Genomic DNA, 22,848 nt, shown 5'->3' on the forward strand with positions numbered 1-22,848 from the left:
ACACTTTATTACAAAATATGAATTTCAACCCCCAACGTTTCGGACAATTTTGAAAATAACTTTTGTCAAAGGCAGTCAAAATAACCTCCACATCTTCCAATGACAGGGACTGTCTGTGCCTATACGGTTTATGGTCTGTGCACTGATCAGAGTATGCATTTGTAGTAGCTGTCATAATTTCCACCTGTGCAGTACATTTATTAGCAAACCTTGATGGATCATCACTAATACAAGCAACGAATAACATCTACTTCACTCTCATTTATTTCAAAACTAGACAGCAGTGGGTTGATCTTTTATCTGCTTTTGCTGTATTTGTTTAGAAACAGAACTGCTAATTATTTACAATATCACGTGGGGTGGAGTCTTGCAGTCAAAACATCAACAACTGTTCGTGACGTGTACATGTTCTGCCACTGTGAGTGGTGGAGTTGGTGACGCTGAAGCGAAAGGCAATTTGGCGCCCTTTGGGCTAGACGAGTCAGGCGGGATTTTTGGAAGACTGAAACCAAACTACCAGTGTACCCTATATACGGAATTATTGCTTATATGTGTCTTTAATTCGTCTTTAATATCTAGAATTTACTTTGCAGTTACATGTTAAAACTTCGTTATAGTTTAGTTACGCGTTTTGGGCAGCTTGCTAGCCGACTATTTCCCAACTAACGTTAGCCATGCCATCCAACAATAGTCGGATATAGCTAGATAGATAGATATTATTTTAAGATATTTATTTCCCTAGACAGACAGTTAGTTATCAAGCTATCAACTTTGCCACACAATGACAGTTCGCGTAGCTTAGAGGTTGTGTCTTCTAGAGGGATCAAGAAGAAGAGCTGGTAAGTTGTGTTCTTTTGTTTTCGCTGACTACCACATTCACCATTGATCTGTCCCTTAACTAGCTATCTATCTACAGTTGCTGCTTTTCAGGTTAACTGACTACTACTAGTTAGTAGGTAAGTTACCTAAGTACTTAACTGAACCAGAATGCACCAACTAGTTAGTCACTGCAACTAAAACCATTTAATTATTTTAGGTCAGTGAAATTATGGCTGGTGTCGTTGCTATGGCATCTGTCATTGAAGATTTTGAAACTCAGGTATGTGCAACCAAATTCCATCTGTCTACACTAGCCTGTGTCAACGCATTGGATTTGTTTTTTTCATTGCATAGTTTTAATAATTGAGAGCGTAATCATCTCACCTTGTTTTACAGCCATGCAAGAGATCATGCAAAGATGCCCATGCTCCTCCTGTCAAGATGATCACAAACTACTTTTCCCCTGTGCCCAAGCCCATGGAGAAACCATTCTCCCCACCCAGGTCCAACAACATCATGGATTACTTCAGCCGGAAGACCACACCAGTTAGAGAGAAAGGTAGTACCCCAGAGCAGACTAAGGAGAACCGCCTGGGGCCCCAGCCCTCTGAATCACCAGCCTGCCTAGACAGCCCTGTGAGGCTGCCAGCCAAGCCCCCTCAGAAACAGGGCAGGAAGCCCAGCAAAGTTGCCCGGCAGTTACAGGAGACTGATGCTGATGCAGGTTCCACTGAGACGGAGGAGTGTGTGGTCTTAGAGGGGCCAGGAGACAGTGAGGGGTCAGAGGGCAACGTAGTGAGCAGCAGCTGTGGCTTCCTGGGTAGTGACACAGCTACCCTGCTGGCCCAGTTCAGTGCTGATGCTTGCATGGCTGGAGACACCTGTGGTAAGATTGACCCTGGTGCGGCATGTCCTGAGAAGGCTCAAAAAGACAATCATCCCAAGGTGGACTCTAAAAAAAGGGCTCCTGCAAAGAAAAAGGAAAGTTGCGACGGTTATCCTAAAATTCCTAGAAAAGACAAGGTGACTGTCAGTAAGGCTAAAGCCAAGCAGCAGGAGGATAAGGAAACGGGGGAATATGTGCCCGAGGTCCAGGAGGCTGAGCTCTCTTTGTGTGATGCAAGCTTAGAGGTGAACGTGGGTGAGGCGTCTCAGTTGAACGGGAGCACCGTCACCATCTCCTTTGAGGACTTCCTGCAGACTCGGGGCCAGGGAGAGGAGAAAGTGGGGGAGAAAAGCGGAGTCGACCCGGAGCCAGAAGACACGTTGGATGTACCCAAAGCCAATGAGCTTTGTCCCCTGCAGATATCTCCTCGAACCCTCACCATCCAAGCTGAGGTGCACACCATTTCCCCCGGCCACGAGCCAGTCCTGGTTGCAGAGAAAAAGATGGCCTCCATCTTCTCCAGGGAAAAAGAGGGGAGCCTAGCACCTGTAGTGGTGAAGACCGCTTCCTCTTCTCGTCCCCAGTCTAGACCGGAGCTGCTGCATGCCCCAAAAAGGAAGTCCAACGTGGTCCTGCAGGAGGAGGACCTGGAGCTCAGTGTCGTTGAGTCTGAATCATCCACTCCCAAGTGCAGCCAGACTGAGCGAAAGCAGTTCATGAGTGCTTTCAAGCAGCCAGCCAAGCCCGGCAAGGGTCCTGGGAAGCAGCCTGTGGACAAGGCCTTGGGGGAGGCTGGGGAGGAGGCCGCTGAGGAGGAGAACCACTCTGCTGCCCCAACAGAGGAGCAGCCAGGTAAAAATGCAGCTAAGAAGAAACCGCAGAGACGAGGGAGGAAGAAGGCCTTGGAGCAGAAGTCAGTTCCCTCACCTGCGGCACAAGAAGACCATGTTCCCATGGAGACTGACGCTGTGGAGACTGATTCTAAACCCAAAGGGAAGTCCAACACTGAGGCTAAACCTGAAGCAGAACCCACCACCTCCACATCAACAACAGTCAGGAGGTCCACCAGAGAAGCCCCTTGCAGGCAGACACCTGTTGTTGATCCAGTAACCCCAGTGAGGAAAACAAAAAAAGAAAGGGTGAAAGATGTTGCAGCAGTCACCGAGGACTGCCCGGTCCAGATGTCCACCCCGAAGTCAGACAAGTCCAGACACAGGGTGTTCAGAGCACAGATGGTCTGTCCACCAGACAAGACAGGAAGTCCCATCAGGTGAGGGATGGCCAAGATGTCTTTAAGCATAGTTTTTAATTGTCTCGCTTGTGCATCCTGTTGGTCAGTAACAGAGAGGCAATAGGTTTGGACAAAGATTGACTCGTCCACAATGGAGGCCTGTCCCTAGTCTGGACATTGTTTTAAAGGCAGGACGATACATTACTACAGACAGTAGTGCTTTAGCTTCATGCTGACTTTGTAATATCTAGTTTGCATTGTATATGTTTGAAAATTTACATTTTGGGCATTTCATTTGTTTTTGCTGTTTCGACTACCTTGGCATAAACTATTATCATTTTATTGTTACCTTGAACCTTCAGGATGAAATTTACCAGAGTCGTCTTCCAAAGCTCTGCATCAAAGTCTGAGGGTGGAAGTGATTTTGAAATCCTGAGTCCCCTAGCTACTAAGGTAATTATAGCCTCTGTTTTTCTCAGTTGGAATATGAAACTGATGTTTTGAATTAGCAGCTATAATTCAGCACACACTTTCCTTTCACTTGTAGTTTTTCTTCTTAAACCCATTTGAATCCTCTTGATCAGGAATCCAATGCATCCAAAAAGAGAAAAAAGGCAAAGAAGTTGGTGGAGAAAGCCCGAGAGATACAGCAGAGTAAAAAGGCAGCAGCGGATAAGGAGGGTCAGAGGTCTTTACGACGCTCCTCCCGGAGCCAGGTCTCGGTCAAGAAGAGCTACAGTGAAGACGAGGTACACTACAGTCCTAATGACATTTCAGTTAAAGATTGTAGGTTTTTCCTTACTTGGGAGAAAATGTTCTACTCTCGCTCAGTGTGTAGTTGTACTGTACAATTCATGCTCCATTGATAACAATTGTCATATTAGAGATGATGCATGTACTTTTCAATCCACCTGACTGTCTTGTTTCCTGTCCATTTCTCCAACTGAGACGAAGCACAAGTACAGAAAGGCTTTGTTTCATAGATAACCCGCTAACCCTTTATTTTTGCGAACCACTGTTTGTGCAGGACTCAGTGGTTTGTGTGGAGGATAGCCAGGATGGCTCTGCTCCGACTGCCAAGGAGAAGGGCAAAGCTCAGAAACGCAGTCTAAATGATGTATTGGGGAAAAAAGCACCTGCCAGCAAGGAGGCCAATAATCCAGCAGGTACTTTATCACTGTTGTTGACATAAGTCGTAACATGATTATAGAAATCATTATAGAAATCTATAATTTGCTCACCCGGAAGTGTTCTGGCTACAGGATATACACAGGCTGTAGTTATTTTTTAGAAAGGGAATTTTTGACATTACACAATTTATTTTCAAAGCCTGTAGGAGAAGGGGAAGTGTATTATTTGTGTAGCGTGACAAGGTGAAAGCCGTACTTTGTTATGATTGTTAATTAAGCATTTTATTGTTTAAAGCAATACATTTGTTAAATGTAATTTGTATTTTGTGCACACATACTTGATGAAATCTTGTCTTATACGGGCTGAGCACCAATTGCTGTATGATTATGATTTGATTTATGTTTGGTATATGTATGTATAGAAGGACACTAACATGAATGTTTTATGTATTTTTTTACCTTCCAAAGTGGCTGCCATGTTCCTTGGGAAAAAAGCACCGAGGACATCAGTCATATCCATCTTTGATGATTGCAGGTAAGCTTATTACAGACCTGCAGCTTATTATCGATAACACAGTTTGGTCTATATTCAAACTTTTTGCAGACCTCAACAAGACCTTTGACCTTACACCCATATTGTGCCTCTTACCCCTTATAGCCGTGATGGTTCAGAGAACTCTCAGGATGATGAACAGTTCCGAGCCCGCAGAGAGTTCCTGAAGAGTGGCTTCCCAGAGTCCTTCAAGAAGCAGATAGCCAAAACCGTTGCCACCAATGAGGCCTACGCAGTCTCCTGCTCCTCCTTCCAGCCTGTAGTGCACGTGCTGCAGACGTCACAGGGTGTGTTTTTTCTCCTTGCTAGCTCTGTCCCTTCCGTCCAAGTGTTCTTATTAGTTGTATAAAGCATAAAGGGTGCCACACACTGATGTTTAGATTTTTTGAATGGCCATTTTTACGAATGTAAGTCTTAAGCAACTGATAGATAATAAGTGTGCACTGCACTGAGGTTTTTATTAAATAATTTGTGTGCCATAACTGGGATTTGAACTGGAAACCTTAGCCTTTTCAGCACACTTCCTGTTCAAGTGTTCCCTCTGTGTTCTCCATCTAATTACGTTTTTCTTGGCCCTTTGACAGAGTGTCCTCTCTGGAGTCTACCATGGCCTGTTTCTCCTCGCTTACACTTCCTGAAGGAGCTTCGATGTCTACCATCAAACCAGCTTCCATCCCACGATAGTTCCACATGCTGTAAGACTGAGCCAGCCTCCAGAGCCCACACTGAAAGGGTATGTTGTAATATTATTTTACACATTTCATATTTCACTGGTAATATTTACTGGTGTAGTTTTGTTTGTTAGTCAACTTTAGATAACGGAATCATTTGTTCTGAACAGGGGTCTGGCTGGCGAGAAGATTTCTCTGAGCCCATTCGTAAGCTCCTAATGGGGGAGATCAGTGCATCCAATCCTCCTTTCCCCGTCCAGCGGTTTCTCACACGCTTCCTGAAGAGGCGGACGGACCACCTCCAGGAATGCACAGCTTCAGAGGCAGACCCCAGTACCAAACTCGCCAGCAGTGCCCCAGCATCGACAGAGCCTGTGGGGGGAAAGAGGAAGAGAGTGGAAGAGGGAAAGGTGGCCGTGGGAAAGGTGGCCAAGAAGCAGAGGTCCAGGAGGTCGGAGGAGAAGATCATTGTGATCGACGGGGACACCATCTCCCCTGAACCTGAGCCACCCAGGAGGGGAGGGCGAGGGAGGAGGCGCAAGCAACAGGAGAACGAGGAGATGAAAACACCACTCCCCTCCCTAAAGGACCCGGTGCTACTCCTGGAGCACTCGCCACTGGCTAGCAACTCTGTCAAAGATGGTAAGAGGGCAAATAAGAAATGTAGTTCTCTGTAAAACCTCTTATCTTGCCGTATCTGTGGTAGCTGAAACATGGCCTTTCAGTTAGATTCTTAAATGTGCTCCTTTTTCATAACATTACAAAATACATTTTTGAATAGTCTTTAGTAACTGCTTTTTTTTATTCCACCAGACTCCGTAAAAGAGGATGTGTTGTGGACAGAGAAGTACCAACCACAGCACTCCAATGACGTCATAGGCAACACTGCCTCAGTGAGGAGGCTGCACAGGTAAGGGATTGTGGTGTATCTACTGAATGACTCAACTGAATAGCTCAGTATCTAGGTGTACTAGGCACCCTGCTGGCTCTACACGGGTATTACAGATATACAGTACATTGCCAAAAGTATGTGGACACCTGCTCAAACATCTCGTTCCAAAATCATGGGCATTAATATGCAGTCGGCATTTCAATTCCTCCCAAAGGTGTTTGATGTTGTTGAAGTCAGGGTTCTGTGCAGGCCACTCAAGTTCTTCCACACCGATCTCAACAAAACATTTCTGTGTGGACCTTGCTTTGTGCACGGGGCATGCTGAAACAGGGAAAGGCTTTCCCCAAACTGTTGCCACAAAGTTGGAAGCACATAATTGTCTAGAATGTCATTGTATGCTGTTAAGATTTCCCTTCACTGGAACTAAGGGGCCTAGCCCAAACCATGAAAACAGCCCCAGACCATTTATTCCTCCTCTACCAAACTTGACAGTTTGCACTATGCATTCGGGCAGGTAGCGTTGGCATTGTGCATGGTGATCTTAGGCTTGTGTGTGGCTGCTTGGCCATGGAAACCCATTTTCATGAAGCTCCCGACGAACAGTTCTTGTGCTGACGTTGCTTCCAGAGGCAGTTTGGAACTCGGTAGTGAGTGTTGCAACCGAGGACAGACGATTTTTATGCACTTGTCGTGACGTTGTATTAATTAATGTGATGACTGCTGCCCATCGAATGATTAAAGGTTTATAATTGCGTGATTAAATGAATCAAGCAATTATTAACTCATTAACCTGGGGCACCATGGGAAAATTAGTTTTGAGTTTCTATTTCCCAAATGAACTCAAAGAATATCAGAATATCGATTTTACAACAGTCACTAATTAATCAATTTCCTCTACAGTCTCATTCTGAACGTTGCATAATCTGTGAATCTGCACAAACCCGGGTCCTACCAATGAGTTCGTACCACACCAATTTTAGTTGATTATTTATTTACTAGAAAGCTAAAATGATAATAAAAGATACACATATACAGTCTAGGCTATTGATTAGAACTTAGTATAACGGGCCAACACACTATGACGCGTGTTACCCAAATTGGGGATTTCAAAGAGAGAGAAAGTACACGAGAGAAACATACATTTGGGTGCATTTGTCAGCTATGCTTATTTTAACCCTAACCTTGCCCCGAACTGCCGCTCTTATGGGTCAGAATATAATGATGTAATTACATGTTGAAGGTCTCCGTTGATTCTCCGCGTGGACCGTTTAGGCTTCTCAATGACGCGCTTCTCTGATGCAACTCTCTGGTTGTCCTCACGATGTCAGTGTCCTTTTTGCTTAGTGGTCTGATTCCTCGTCTGAAAGGGTTCTTCTGAGGACAGCCAGCCCTGTAGCTCAGGGCTCACAGTGTAGGAATGAAACCGTGTAGATACGATTCGATGGGGAGTGGAGGTCGAGTGGTCCGGCATGAATTCACCCGCTTAGACGTAGCTACTCCTTCGTAGCATGGATAGAATAAGGTTCCTTTGTCTTCAACCTCGTGTTGCGTTTTGGTTTCTTTGACTACTCAGACCTTGCTGCAGCTCGGGTCACTTAGTCTGATATGTTAATTCTTAACTCACATGTCTTATACCCTCGGGTCAGAAATGGGCGTAACCGCATTTAGGGCAATTCTCTGGGCGTACCAAGTTAAAAGGCAAGGTCTAGATTTGACTCAAATCCAATTTTAGACAACATCACATTTAATCTTTACCAAAACATTCTCTTTGATTTGGACATTTACCACACAACATACAATGTATAAACATCAAGCATATACTAAGAAAACTCTTAAAGTTACAATGTTTTCGTAATAACGTCATCCTTTAACCTTTAATAACAAAACAAAAATGACATTAATTTTCATATTCCATCTATCGTCATTACCACCATTGTGGCTGACGGAAACCATTGTTCCAAAGTTCATTTATTGCATGTTTAATGTTCTGAGGCTGGTTTTCCATAGTGAGAGGACAAAGGAAATTTGTCTGTTGCCTAAGATTTACCATGGGCTTGAGGGGTCATAAAACCCCCACATCTTCATACCCCTAGATCTCTCCTCCTCTGTTAGGGGTGAGAGATAATCTGTAGGGTTGTAGTCTCCTGTAACCTGACCTGATCAGGACAGTCATGACACACTTCAGCACTCGCGGTCCCATTCTGTGAGCTTGTGTGGCCTACCACTTTGCGGCTGAGCCGTTGTTGCCCCTAGACGTTTACACTTTACAATAACAGCACTTAGAGTTGACCGGGGCAGCTCTAGCAGGGCAGAAATTTGACAAACTGACTTGTTGGAAAGGTGGCATCCTATGATGCTGCCACGTTGAAAGTCACTGAGCTCTCCAATAAGGCCATTCTACTACCAATGTTTGTCTATGAAGTTTGCATGGCTGTGTGCTAGATTTTTATACACTTGCAATGGTGTGGCTGAAATAGCCAAACCCACAACTTTTTTTTATGGGTGTCCACATACTTAGTGTATGTAAAAGGTATGAATCAATGGCTTTATGAGCTTTATTGAAAGCCCTTGTGTGTTACATGCCATTAATTAAATTAATCTTTCATGTAATTTTGCATAAACCAATCCGTTTGCAGTTGGCTGAGGGAATGGAAGCTCAGAGCTGACCGGGAAGAGAGGAAGAAACAGAAGGAAAAGAAACAGGAGGATAACAGCAATGGTAAGAGACGGTCACCTTGGGAAAAATGGCTGAGCCCTCTATTCTAAGATTTTGCTCATGTATTTTCAGATAGCACTATGACTGTTTGAGCACGAACACATTTATATAAAAGTAACTATTTTTCAAAGTTACCACAGAGTAAACCTAAAGCAGCCTGATGTTCCCCTCTTGGCCACACAGACTCATGGGACACTGAAGACGGGGACTCTCAGGAGGGGGAAGACTTTATGTGTAACACCCTGCTGATCACTGGTCCCACGGGGGTCGGCAAGACCGCTGCCGTCTACGCCTGCGCCCAGGAACTCGGCTTTAAGGTCTGTTCATTCTTCACTCCACTTGCCTAACACAGCGGTCACCAACCTTTTATGCTTTGTGACCCACTGTTCTCTATTAAAAATCCTTGTCTTTTTTTTATCAAGATGTTTCTGCATACAAATTTGAATGCACTCACTTTACACTCTGAATCAGTCAATCAATCAAATGTATTTATAAAGCCCTTTTTACATCAGCTGATGTCACAAAGGGCTATACAGAAACCCAGCCTAAAACCCCAAACGGCAAGTAATGCAGATGTAGAAGCACGGTGGCTAGGAAAAACTCCCTAGAAAGACAGGAACCTTGGCAGAACAGTTGAACCCGGGGCAGCAGCACAACCAGGTGGACTGGGGACAGCCAGGAGTCATCAGGCCAGGTAGTCCTGAGGCATAATCCTAGGGCTCAGGACCTCCAGGAGGGAGAGATGGAAAGAGAGAATTTGAGGCAGAGGCAGAGAATCCCAGTGTAGAGAGGGGAGCTGGCCAGGCAGAGACAACAAGGTCGGTCCGGTGCCTTGCCTTTCACCTTCGCACTCCTGGGCCAGACTACACTCAATCCTAGGTCCCACTGAAGAGATGAGTCTTCAATAAAGACCTTAAGGTCGAAACCGAGTCTGCGTCTCACATGGATAGGCAGACTATTCCATAAAAATTGAGCTCTATAGGAGAAAGCCCTACCTCCAGCTCTTTGCGTCGAAATTCTAGGGACAATAAGGAGGCCTGCGTCTTGTGACCGTAGCGTACGTGTAGGTATGCACGGCAGGACCAAATCTGAGAGAGAGGTAGGAGCAAGCCCATGTAATACTTTGTAGGTTAGCAGTAAAACCTTGAAATCAGCCCTTGCCTTAACAGGAAGCCAGTGTAGAGAGGCTAGCACTGGAGGAATATGATCAAATTTGGTGTTCTAGTCAAGATTCTAGCAGCTGTGTTTAGTTTATTTAGTGCTTTATCTGGGTAGCTGGCGAGTACTGCATTGCAGTAGTCTAATCTAGAAGTGACAAATACATGGATTAGCTTTTCTGCATTTTTGGACAAAAAAAGTTTCTGGTTTTTGCAATGTTACGAAGATGGAAAAAATCTTTCCTTGAAATAGTATTGATATGTTCGTCAAAAGAGATCAAGGTCCCCAGTAACGCTGAGGTCCTTCAGTTTTATCCAACAGCAGATCTTTGTTTCTTGGGACCGAGAACTAGCGTCTCTGTGTTGTTTGAAAGTAAAACATTTGCCGCCACCCAATTCCTTATGTCTGAAGCACAGGCTTCCAGGGTAGGCAATTTTGGGGCTTCACCATGTTTTATTGAAATGTACAGTTGTGAGTCGTCCTCATAGCAGTGAAAGTTGACGTTGTGTTTCCGAATTACATCATCAAGAGGTAGTGTGTGTGTGTATATATACAGAAAACAATAGTGGTCTTAAAACAGAACCTTGAGGAACACTGAAACTTACAATTGATTTGTCAGAGGACAAACCATCCACAGAGACGAACTGATATCTTTCCGAAAGATAAGATCTTTGCTCCTAGACAAATTAGGGTTTCCAATCTCTCCAAAAGAATGTGGTGATCGATGGTGTCAAAAGCAGCGCTAAGGTCTAGGAGCACGAGGGCCGATGCAGAGCCTTGATTTAAAAGGTCATTTACCACCTTCACGAGTGGTAAATGACCAGACTGATACATTTCATATACATTATTTATCTTCAGGAAGGCAATGAGTTGCTGTGCAACAGCTTTTTCAAAAATGTTTGAGAAGAATGGGAGATTCGATATAGACCAATTTTTGTTTTTTTACATTTTCTGAGTCAAGGTTTGGCTTTTTCAAGAGAGGCTTTTTTACTGCCACTTTTAGTGAGTTTGGTATACATCCGGTGGATAGTGAGCCATTTATTATGTTCAACATAGGAGGGCCAAGCACAGGAAGTAGCGCTTTACTTCTGCACCATCGAGGGCATCTTGACTGGTTGCATCACTGCCTGGTATGGCAACTGCTCAGCCTCCGACTGCAAGGCTCTAAAGAGGGTAGTGCGTACGGCCCAGTACATCACTGGGGCAAAGCTTCCTGCCATCCATGACCTCTATACCAGGCGGTGTCAGAGGATGGCCCTAAAAATTGTCAGACTCCAGCCACCCTAGTCATAGACTGTTCTCTCTGCTACCACATGGCAAGCGGTATCGGAGCGCCACGTATAGGTTCAAGAGGCTTCTCAACAGCTTCTACCCCCAAGCCATAAGACTCCTGAACATCTAATCAAATGGCTGCCCACCCCCTCTTTTACACCGCTGCTACTCTCTGTTATTATCTATGCATAGTCACTTTAATAACTCTACCTACATGTACATATTACCTCAACTAACCGGTGCCCCTGCACATTGACTCAGTACCGGTACCCCTTGTATATAGTCTCGCTATTGTTATTTTTCTGCTGCTCTTTAATTACTTGTTCCTTTTATTTCTTATTCTTATTTGTATTTTTTAAACTGCATTGTTGGTTAGGGGCTTGTAAGTAAGCATTTCACTGTAAGGTCTACACCTGTTGTATTTGGCGCATTGATTTGATTTATGTAGTTTAGTTGGAATAGGGTCCAGTATGCAGCTTGAGGGTTTAGAGGCCATGACTATTTTCATGAATGTGTCAGGAGACACAGGATTAAACAACTTGAGTGTCTCCATTTGATCCTAGGTCCTGGCAGTTCTGTGTAGACCTAGGACAATTAAAGTCACCCACAATTAGAATATTATCTGCCATGACTACAAGGTCCGATAGGGCCTCAGTGAGGAACACTGTATACGGCCCAGGAGGCCTGTTAACAGTAGCAATAAAAAGTGATTGAGTAGCAACACCTCCGCCTTTGCGGGATGTGTGGGGGATATGGTCACTAGTGTAACCAGGAGGAGAGGCCTCATTTAACACAGTAAATTCATCAGGCTTGCGACATGTTTCAGTCAGGCCAATCACATCAAGATTATGATCAGTGATTAGTTCATTGACTATGACTGCCTTGGAAGTGTCGTGTCTTTGCTATGCCGGATTAAGTGTTATGACATCCTATTCTATAAAATACTTTCTCCGTAATTAATATTACCTGATTGAGCTAATCATGTAAATGTAATTAACTAGAGAGGAGGGGCACCACGAAATAATATTTATAGAGCTGTTATCTTCCGAATAAACTCTTAAAGACCTAGTAATATTTTACATCAATAGCAGTCAATATTAATCGTCACCTTATTTCAGTCTCATCTGAAAGTTGTAAATTCTTGGTTATCTTCACGAACCCTGGCTAACAAGTTGAATCAGCAATACAAAATTGGGTTTAATTATTTATTTACTAAATACCTAACTAAATCACACAGAATTACATATACACAGAATAAATCATACCTTGATTACAAATTACGTCATAAAGGAAAACGTCCCTAGCGGACAGAACAGATATGACAGCTGGTTACCCAAAGGAAAGTGGGCTGGGTTTGAGTGAAAGAGCGGGAAGACTGAAGAACAAAGGGAGAAGCGATGTCTCTATCGGGCCGAAGGCAGTTACTCTATCGTAAATACAGAATCTTATGCATTCTAAATTACCGCCCATTTGGAAAAGGAAAATGCAATAAATATTTTCTCTGAGTTGCGCTTCATTCATTCATTCATTCATTCATTTAACTAGGCAAAGGAAAGAGTGGTTCCTACTGGTCTTCCAACACCACTTCCAGCAGCATCTGGTTTCCCAACCAGGGACCGACCAGGACCAACCCTGCTTAGCTTTAAAGGCAAGCCAGTAGAGGGATGCAGGGTGGGATTCTGCTGGGTGCCCTCAAATCTTTTAACATCTGTCTTAACTGTCTGTGTAATATATTAGCTATGTATGCTACTTTGAAGGCAGGAAGTCTAATCTGTGTCATCCTTCTCCAGGTGTTTGAGGTGAATGCGTCGTCCCAGCGGAGCGGCCGTCAGATCCTGTCCCAGCTGAGGGAGGCCACCCAGTCCCACCAGGTGGACATCCAGGGGGTCAACGCCCATAAGCCGTGCTACTTCAGTAGCTCCACCGCCAGGCCTGGATCCTCACCACGTAAGTTTAGAAGAAGTTTGCCTTTCTTCTTGCAGCCCAGTGTTTCTTTGAACAAAATCATCTCTTAGGACTGCTTTGATAGAAAGTAGATAGTTTGACACTGATAAAAATCTATAAGAGATAAACGGGTAACAAACCTGAGAACCATCTCTCATTGGCCTAAATCTATGGTATCTTCAGGTTACATGCCAGTTTCATTTTACACTTACATGTTAGTCATTTAGCAGACGCTCTTATCCAGAGCGACTTACAAGAGCAATAAGTGCAGGAACAATTCGAATGAAATGCCTTGCTCAAGGACTCCTAGACAGATTGTTCACCTAGTCGGCTTGGGATTCAACCAGCGACCTTTCGGTTACTGGCCCAACCGTCTTAACCGCTATGCTACCAGCCGCCAGTTTCTTGAGTTATGTGACCCATAGTATATAAAGTAGGATTTCTAAAGATCCAGGTTGACAGGTGATGATTCTGCTGTCCATCTCCCAGGGAAAGTGTACTCTCCTCGAAGGGTGGTGTCCTCCCCCAGGAAGCCCCCCCAGTCCCCCCGTGGAGCCAAGAGGGGAGGCCTGGCCCCCACCTCCCTGGCCAACTTCTTCAAAATGGGCCGACCTGGTCCCAACAACAAGGAACCTGCCAGTGCCAGTCAAGACCAGAAGCAACCAACCGGTTAGAATGAATTACTTGTCCTTCTTCCTCCCTAGCTTGAGGTTTCTGTCAGTCAGGTGTTAAACAGTCTAGGCCCCTAAATTAAACACAGCAGGGAAGCTTTATTCCCTTCAGTTACTATTTTGGATAAACCCTAGTCTAGTCTGCATACACACGTCAGAACTAAATATCAGTGTTATTCTCTTCCAGCTGTTCCCAAGAAGACCAGTAAAGCCAAGGAGAGTTCCAGTAAGACTGAAGAGCCTCAGAACGGACCAGCAGCAGCAGCCAACACCAAGGACTCCTCCTCCTCCAGTGAAGAGCAGAGCAGGAAGACAGCCACGTCACTCATTCTCTTTGAGGAGGTGGATGTCGTCTTTGATGACGACTCTGGGTTCCTGGCTGCCATCAAAACGTTCATGACCACCACCAAGAGACCGGTGATCCTCACCACCAGTGGTGAGTGGGGGAGCAATCCACATTTCATGGTGGGAAGACTAAGTTGTGGTTCATGGTTGTATGTTTGTACACTGTGTCAAATGAATAGCACAGACCAGAAGGTGACATGCACTGTGAGTTGAACCTGTTTCTCTCTTCTAGATCCCACCTTCAGTACCATGTTTGATGGCTACTTTGAGGAGATCCATTTCAAAACCCCCTCAGTGGTAAGAAAACCAATAAACTACAAACCTATTTTTTTTTTTTTTTGCTGGATGTTTTTTTGTTGTCATGTACTCAAGTAACGTTGAAGGTATATTTTAAGCATGCTTTCTAGTTGCACAGGAAGAATGTTCATTTTATAATAGGAAACTCGTATTGTCGTTTGCGTATGTTAGTGTGTAACTCCTTCATACAGGTGTGTGTGGATGTAACACCTCTCTTTCTCCTATACAGGTGAATGTGGGGAGCTACCTGCAGCTGCTGTGCCTGGCTGAGAACATGCGTACGGACGCCCGCGACGTCTCCTCTCTGCTACACCTGAACGGTTGTGACATCCGCCAGAGCCTTCTACACCTGCAGTTCTGGAGCCGCTCCACAGGGGGGCGGAAGCTATCCCGTCCTCTCCCAGACTCAGACCCCATACGTGAGGACAGCGTAATGTTCACTGAATTTCTGTATAAACAACGCTGCCAATTAATACTGATGGTGATAAATGTTGTTTTTGTGTTGCATATTCAGCGACACATCTCCAGCCAAAGACAGAGGAAACTGCAGGTGGCTCTGTGGTGAGTGAGGGGGTGACCCCAGCAGGACCCCTGCCCCCCTGTGACACAGGCTGCACAGAGAGCATGCTGGGGCTGCTGAACATGGAGCCAGAGAGGGACATGCAGGATCTGTTCAAGGTTGGTTGTCAAAAGTCCATCTCTTTCCTCCTTGTTGTCTCAAGACCGGTCTCTTGTGGTATGATCTCTCATAATTACAATCCCTATGTCAAACCACCTTCTCAGAGTCACTTTATTATCTGTAAGTTAGTGTGGAAGTATTGAAGGTTAACCACCATCTATTGTCTCCTCAGAGCCAGTCCATAGTGGAGCCAGGTTGCTGGGAGCTGCTGACCACCAGCAAGAGGAGAGGAATGGACCTGCTCTACTCCAACATGGAGGCCCTGCTTCCCCTACCCACCACACACCTCACTGTCACAACCCACAGGCGGCCACAGGAAGTGAGCAACCGGACACAGGAAGAGTCCAGCGCTGATCCACAGGAAGTAGCCACTAGTATGAATAGTATAAAGCCAGAGATTGATCTACCACCTCAGACTGAGGTTGATTCACTGCCCCACTCCAGGCTCCAGCAGGTGGCAGAGGGGTCAGAGACAGACGGGAGCCCGGTGAAGGTATCCTCTAGAATGAAGAAGAAGAAGAAGCAGCTGGGTACCCGAGAGGACCTGGACCCCTTTCACTCAGACTCTGATTCCGACGATGCCTTCCTCTCCCTCCACACTAAACCACCTCCCAACCCCCCTCAGACACAGATGGAAGGGGAGGACAGTCAGGACGATTCTACCAGCAACAAGGTTGAATTAGAATCTGTGAAGGCTAGAGAGGAAGAGGTAAAGGAGAAGGCCCCTGCCCCGGTGAGGATGAGGGTGACGCTTACCCCGGATCAGAGGATGAAGAGTGAGCCTGTGTCCCACTGCCTGGGCTCCCTGGCAGAGTTCCTCGACCACATGTCCCTCCTGGACTCCTCCCTTTGCCTCCACACCTCACCTGTAGGTGGCGCCAGACACGCATACAGGACGTTCGGCCTGAGAGCCGAGACTAAAGACGGGATGAATGATGAGCCCAGGGAGGAGTGCCATGGAGGGAGCTGGGTGGAGGGGGAGAGAGCGGGGGAGATCCAGGCTGCTGTGGAGTCTCTGAGCTTCCAGAGGTGCAGGGCCGGGGTGGAGGAGGCGTGGGGTAAAGCTCAGGGTCTAGAGGGGGAACTGGGGAAGGAGGCTGTGAATGAGCTCACACTCCCTGTGGCCCCGCACAGACAGGGCTTCAGACTCACCAAGGACAGCCCCTGTGAACCAAAGTGAGTCGTCTTGTCTGTTTCTCCTTCAATGTATGGCTTCTAATGATCAGTTGGCAGGGTATTGCTTACTATGAAAAGTATTATGAATTTATATGTAAAATATTGTATTCATGTATTAATAATTTATTTGATCAGTGAGTATAATTTTAGTATTCAACATCTCAAAGAAAAGTTTAATTTGGTAATAAATTGAACACATTTATGTATTAAGCCCCTTTTACATCAGAAGTCGTCACTAAATGCATTTTAAGGAATCTAACCTATCCTGTTTGCTGCTGTTGTTCCTCCAGGGTTCTCCAGAGGAGAAGGGAGGTGATGGACATTCTACCCAGCCGAGTGGCAGGGACACTGGGTAACAGACCTGCTGCAGCCCTGGACTTCCTTCCCTTCCTACGGACCATATGCCGATCAGAGACGCTCAAGGAGCAGTTCAAGGTTAAACGCAGGTGAGAGGTCAGGGGTTATAGGTGCAGAGGTCACGGGTAAGGTTAAATGGAGGTGAGAGGTTAAAGGTTATGGATGTGGAAATCAGGATTAGAGTTAAATGGGGTTTTAGGGGGACACCCAGCTCTGAACCACCCCAAATCTGTCTCATTCTGTATAGATTGATATCTAAAGACCAAGCTGCTCTCCATTCTGTATAGATTGATACCTAGAGACTAAGCTGCTCTCCATTCTGTATAGATTGATACCTAGAGACTAAGCTGATCTCAATTATGTATAGATTGATACCTAGAGACTAAGCTGCTCTCCATTCTGTATAGATTGATACCTAGAGACTAAGCTGCTCTCCATTCTGTATAGATTGATACCTAGAGACTAAGCTGCTCTCCATTCAGTATAGATTGATACCTAGACACTAAGCTGCTCTCCATTCAGTATAGATTGATACCTAGACACTAAGCTGCTCTCCATTCAGTATAGATTGATACCTAGACACTAAGCTGCTCTCCATTCAGTATAGATTGATACCTAGACACTAAGCTGCTCTCCATTCAGTATAGATTGATACCTAGAGACTAAGCTGCTCTCCATTCTGTATAGATTGATACCTAGAGACTAAGCTGCTCTCCATTCAGTATATATTGATACCTAGAGACTAAGCTGCTCTCTATTCTGTATAGATTGATACCTAGAGACTAAGCTGCTCTCCATTCAGTATAGATTGATACCTAGAGACTAAGCTGCTCTCCATTCTGTATAGATTGATACCTAGAGACTAAGCTGCTCTCCATTCAGTATAGATTGATAATTACATACTTTTTAGTTTTTGTCTGTATACTGTGTACAAGACAGCCTAACCAATACCATTAAATCCTTGATATATATATAATGCCTTTGGGAAAGTATTCAGACCCCTTGATTTTTCCCACATTTTGTTAGGTTACAGCCTTATTCTAAAATGTATGAACAAATATTTTCCCCTCATCAATATACACACAATAGCCCATAATGATCGAGCAAAAATGTTTTTTTTTACAAATTTATACAAATAAATAAACCTTTACATAAGTATTCAAACCCTTTACTCAGTACTTTGTTGAAGAACCTTTTGGCAGCGATTACAGCCTCAAGTCTTCTTGGGTATGACGCTTGGCACACCTGTATTTGGGGATTTTCTCCCATTCTCTGCAGATCCTCAAGCTCTGTCAGGTTGGATGGGAGTGTTGCTGCACAGATATTTTCAGGTCTCTCCAGAGATGTTCGATTGGGTTCAAGTCCGGTCTCTGGCTGGGCCACTCAAGGACATTCAGAGACTTGTCCCGAAGCCACTCTTGCATTGTCTTGGCTTTGTGCTTAGGGTTGTTGTCCTGTTGGAAGGTGAACCTTCGCCCCAGTCTGAGGTCCTGAGCACTCTGAAGCAGGTTTTCATCAAGGATCTCTCTGTACTTTGCTTCGTTCATCTTTGCCTTGATCCTGACTAGTCTCCCAGTCCCTGCCGGTGAAAAACATCCCCACAGCATGATGCTGCTGCCACCATGCTTCACCGTAGGGATGGTGCTAGGTTTCCTCCAGATGTGACACTTGGCATTCAGGCCAAAGAGTTCAATCTTGGTTTCATCAGACCAGAGAATCTTGTCTCATGGTCTGAGAGTCATTTAGGATGTTTTGGCAAACTCATAGCAAGCTGTCATGTGCCTTTTACTGAGGAGTGGCTTCAGTCTGGCCACTATACCATAAAGGCCTAATTGGTGGACTGCTGCAGAGATGGTAGCCTAGTGGTTAGAGTGTGGGGCCAGTAACCGAAAGGTTTAATCAATTTTAGAATAAGGCTGTAACTTAACAAAATGTGGAAAATGTCAAGGGGTTGGCACTATTAAATTGCACCCCCTTTTGCTCTCAGAACAGCCTCTATTCATTGTGTCAAGTTGGATGTCCATTGGGTGGTGGACCATTCTTAATACACATGGGAAACTGTTGAGCGTGAAAAACCCAGCAGAGTTGCAGTTCTTGACACAAACTGGTGCACCTGGCACCATACCCCGGTCAAAGGCACTTACATTTGTCTTGCCCATTCACCCTCTGAATGGCATGTTACACAATCCATGTCTCAAGGCTTAAAAATACTATTTTAACCTGTCTACCCCCCCATTCATTTACACTGATTTGAAGTGGATTTAACAGGTGATATCAATAAGGGATCATAGCTTTCACCTGGATTCACCTAGTCTGTCATGGAAAGAGCAGGTGTTCCTAATGTTTTGTACACTGCTTTTTTATTATTCAGGCATAATGTAAGGGTATATCATTTTGATAGTGCTGGACAGAGGAAGTATATGGTATTTGAGTTAAGCCTTCAAACGGTTATGTCATGCTCTCACTCTTAATATAATGGAATAGGGAAGCTATCAGTTTTAATAATTCAAATCAAATGGGTCCTTACATTTGTCCTATTTCACACATGTACAAGCACATGTGTGAATTGGATATTTGTTTATCCCACCCCTGAGACACCCCTGAGAGTGGGGTCGGAGCCAGGGATCAGCCATTATTGACGGTGACCCTGGAGCAATTAGGGCTAAGTGCCTTGCTCAAACACATCGACAGATTTTTCACCTAGTCAGCTTGGGGATTTGAACCAGTGACCTTTCGGTTACTGGCCCATCGCTCCTAACCGCTAGGCTACCTGCCACCCTTGATGCATGGTTCCATCCTCACTTCTGTTTCCATACCCTAGGCTGTGGGTCTGAGGTATGTTTCAGAATGACAGTAGTTATTTTAATCTAGTTGTTTGTTTATTCCATAGAAACCCACAGGTCAGTGAGGTCACTTTTCTTCATGCTCACTCAAAGAATTGGAAGCTTTCCCATTATATCTAGATTCCTGAGACCAACTCCAGCTGCTCTCGCACACTTCAAAATAATTTATCCAGATAACTTGACACAATACTGTAATCATTTAGTTTGAGATGGATGATAGATGGACAGATGTAGTCTCAACAAGAAAGGTTGTGTGCTTTGGGTTTGCTATTGTACCCGGTGGCACCTCTTACGTGTAGTTTAAGCTGAGGGTGGAAATGGGTAGAAGGATGCCTGTTTGGGGCTCCCGAGTGGCGCAGCGGTCTAAGGCACTGCATCTCAGTGGAAGAGGCGTCACTACAGTCCCTGGTTCAAACCCAGGCCGTATCACATCCGGCCGTGATTGGGAGTCCCATAGGGCGGCACACAATTGGCCCAGCATCGTCCGGGTTTGGTCGGGGTAGGCCGCCATTGTAAATAAGAATTTGTTCTTAACGGACTTGTCTAGCTAAATAAAGTAATAAAACAAATGAAGTTAAATGTTAGTCTATGGATAGGATGTGGGTTAGTGCATTTCTAATCACCCCCAGAATGGCTTTCTCTGTAGCTCGTGTCTATAAAAGTCTGGGGTGTGAGGTTGTGTATAGGATAAATATACAGTTGAAGTTTACAGACACTTAGGTTGGAGTCAATAAAACTTGTTTTTCAACCGCTCCACAAATTTCTTGTTTACGAACTATAGTTTTGGCAAGTCGGTTAGGACATCTACTTTGTGCATGACACAAGTAATTTTTCCAATAATTGTTTACTGACAGATTATTTCACTTATAATTCACTGTATCACAATTCCAGTGGGTCAGAAGTTTACATACGCTAAATTGACTGTGCCTTTAAACAGCTTGGAAAATTCCTGAAAATTATGTCATGGCTTTAGAAGCTTCTGATAGGCTAATTGACATAATTTGAGTCAATTGGAGGTTTTCCTGTGGATGTATTTCAAGGCCTACCTTCAAACTCAGTGCCTCTTTGCTTGACATCATGGTAAAATCAAAAGAAAACAGCCAAGACCCCAGAAAAAAAATTGGAGACCTCCAAGTCTGGTTCATCCTTGGGAGCAATTTCCAAATGCCTGAAGGTACCACGTTCATCTGTACAAACAATAGTACGCAAGTATAAACACCATGGGACCACGCAGCCATCATACCGCTCAGGTACCACTTCATCTCCTAGAAATGAATGTACTTAGGTGCAAAAAGTGCAAATCAATCCCAGAAGAACAGCAAAGGACCTTGTGAAGATGCTGAAGGAAACGGGTACAAAAGTATCTATATCCACAGTAAAACTAGTCCTATATCAACATAACCTGAAAGACCGCTCAGCAAGGAAAAAGTCACTGCTCCAAAACTGCTTATTGCAACTGCACATGAGGACAAAGATCGTACTTTTTGGAGAAATGTCCTCTGGTCTGATGAAACAAAAATAGAACTGTTTTTTGGCCATAATGACCATCGTTATGTTTGGAGGAAAAAGGTGGAGGCTTGCAAGCCGAAGAACACCATCCCAACCGTGAAGCATGAGGGTGGCAGCATCATGTTGTGGGGGTGCTTTGCTGCAGGAGGGACTGGTGCCCTTCACAAAATAAATGGCATCATGAGGCAGGAAAATTATGTGGATATATTGAAGCAACATCTCAAGACATAAGTCTGGAAGTTAAAGCTTGGTCGCAAATGGGTCTTCCAAATGGACAATGACCCCAAGCATACTTCCAAAGTTGTGGCAAAACGGCTTAAGGACAACAAAGTCAAGGTATTGGAGTGGCCATCACAAAGCCCTGACCTCAATCCTATAGAAAATGTGTGGGCAGAACTGAAAAAGCGTGTGTGAGCAAGGAGGCTTACAAACCTGACTCAGTTACACCAGCTCTGTCAGGAGGAATGGGCCAAAATTCACCCAACTTTTTGTGGGAAGCTTGTGGAAGGCTACCCAAAACGTTTGACCCAAGTTAAACGATTTAAAGGTAATGCTACCAAATACTAATTGAGTGTATGTAAACTTCTGACCTACTGGGAATGTGATGAAAGAAATAAAAGCTGAAATTAATCACTCTATTATTCTGACATTTCACATTCTTAAAATAAAGTGGTGATCCTAACTGACCTAAGACAGGGAATTTTTACTAGGATTAAATGTCAGGAGTTGTGAAACTGAGTTTAAATGTATTTGGGTAAGGTGTATGTAAACTTCCGACTTCAACTGTATACGAATTTACATCACATTTTAGTCATTTAGCAGACGCTCTTATCCAGAGTGACTTATAGTTGGTAATGTATTCTAGTAACCCTGTGTGCTGCACTAAAGGCCTGCTACAGTATGCCTGTCACTTATCTAAACAATTTGACTAAAGTTTGAGATTTGTCTTTCTCCCCCCACCTTAGGTTCCTCCACTACCTGGATGCCATTCACCTGGGCCTTCCCAAGAACACGCTACAATACCTAGCAGAGGACTTCCCTTGAACTAGAGAGAAGTGCACTGGTGTTTCTCAAATAGGGGGTTTAAGGACATTCAGGTCGCCCATTTTGAGGCTTGATGACAGTATGAAAGCAATCATTAGCTGGGTTAATGTGATCCTAACTTGGGTCATATTCATTAGGTACCGAATGGAAGAAATCTGACACAAGGAGGGACTGACTACCTGAGCTTGTTGAATTAAAAGGCTAGTTTTTTTTCTTATCCCATTGCAAAATGTTTTGCTACGGTGTGCCCTAATGAATACGACCCCTCAATTGCTACTAAAGTTAATGACCAGAAATCTGCGGATCAATTCCCTCTTGGAACCTGGAGTGAGGTTCATCATGGATCCCTTTGAAGAGTGCTGAAACAATATTCACCTGTTCAATATGCATTTGTACAGTAATATAAAAACAGGAGTGTGTTTTAGTGTAAATGTGTATCAGTACGTTTTATAGTTGTGGCTTTTACGGAGATGTGCCTGTTTTTGTATTCTGCTGTGCATTTGGCAAAGTGTTTCATGAACTAATAAATTGAAATGTTGTATGTTGAGGTCATTTGTAAGATTTGATTAACATACTTGTAGAAATTGTCAGTTTAAAAGGCTGTGTTTTTGTTGTCAAACTACACAATATTAACACAATCCTGTTCAAGCACTAC

The 22,848-nt window shown here is 44.4% G+C and overlaps 1 protein-coding gene across 1 annotated transcript; it reads left to right on the forward strand.

Moving 5' to 3' along the window:
- Positions 1 to 160: 160 nt before the first annotated feature.
- On the forward strand, positions 161 to 22,737 carry atad5a (ATPase family AAA domain containing 5a). Its single transcript, XM_038988432.1, has 22 exons — positions 161 to 956; positions 1,037 to 1,099; positions 1,216 to 2,975; positions 3,299 to 3,389; positions 3,521 to 3,685; positions 3,964 to 4,102; positions 4,535 to 4,601; positions 4,725 to 4,906; positions 5,204 to 5,352; positions 5,461 to 5,932; positions 6,104 to 6,200; positions 8,819 to 8,901; positions 9,082 to 9,215; positions 13,119 to 13,275; positions 13,762 to 13,941; positions 14,131 to 14,379; positions 14,521 to 14,585; positions 14,815 to 15,004; positions 15,100 to 15,263; positions 15,437 to 16,440; positions 16,731 to 16,886; positions 22,115 to 22,737. Exons 2-22 carry the CDS (start codon positions 1,049 to 1,051, stop codon positions 22,191 to 22,193), a joined length of 5,634 nt encoding a protein of 1,877 aa, XP_038844360.1. The 5' UTR covers positions 161 to 956; positions 1,037 to 1,048; the 3' UTR covers positions 22,194 to 22,737.
- The last annotated feature ends 111 nt before the right edge of the window (positions 22,738 to 22,848 follow it).

The sequence above is a fragment of the Salvelinus namaycush genome, chromosome 3, assembly GCF_016432855.1.
Source record: "Salvelinus namaycush isolate Seneca chromosome 3, SaNama_1.0, whole genome shotgun sequence".
Lineage (NCBI taxonomy): Eukaryota > Metazoa > Chordata > Actinopteri > Salmoniformes > Salmonidae > Salvelinus > Salvelinus namaycush.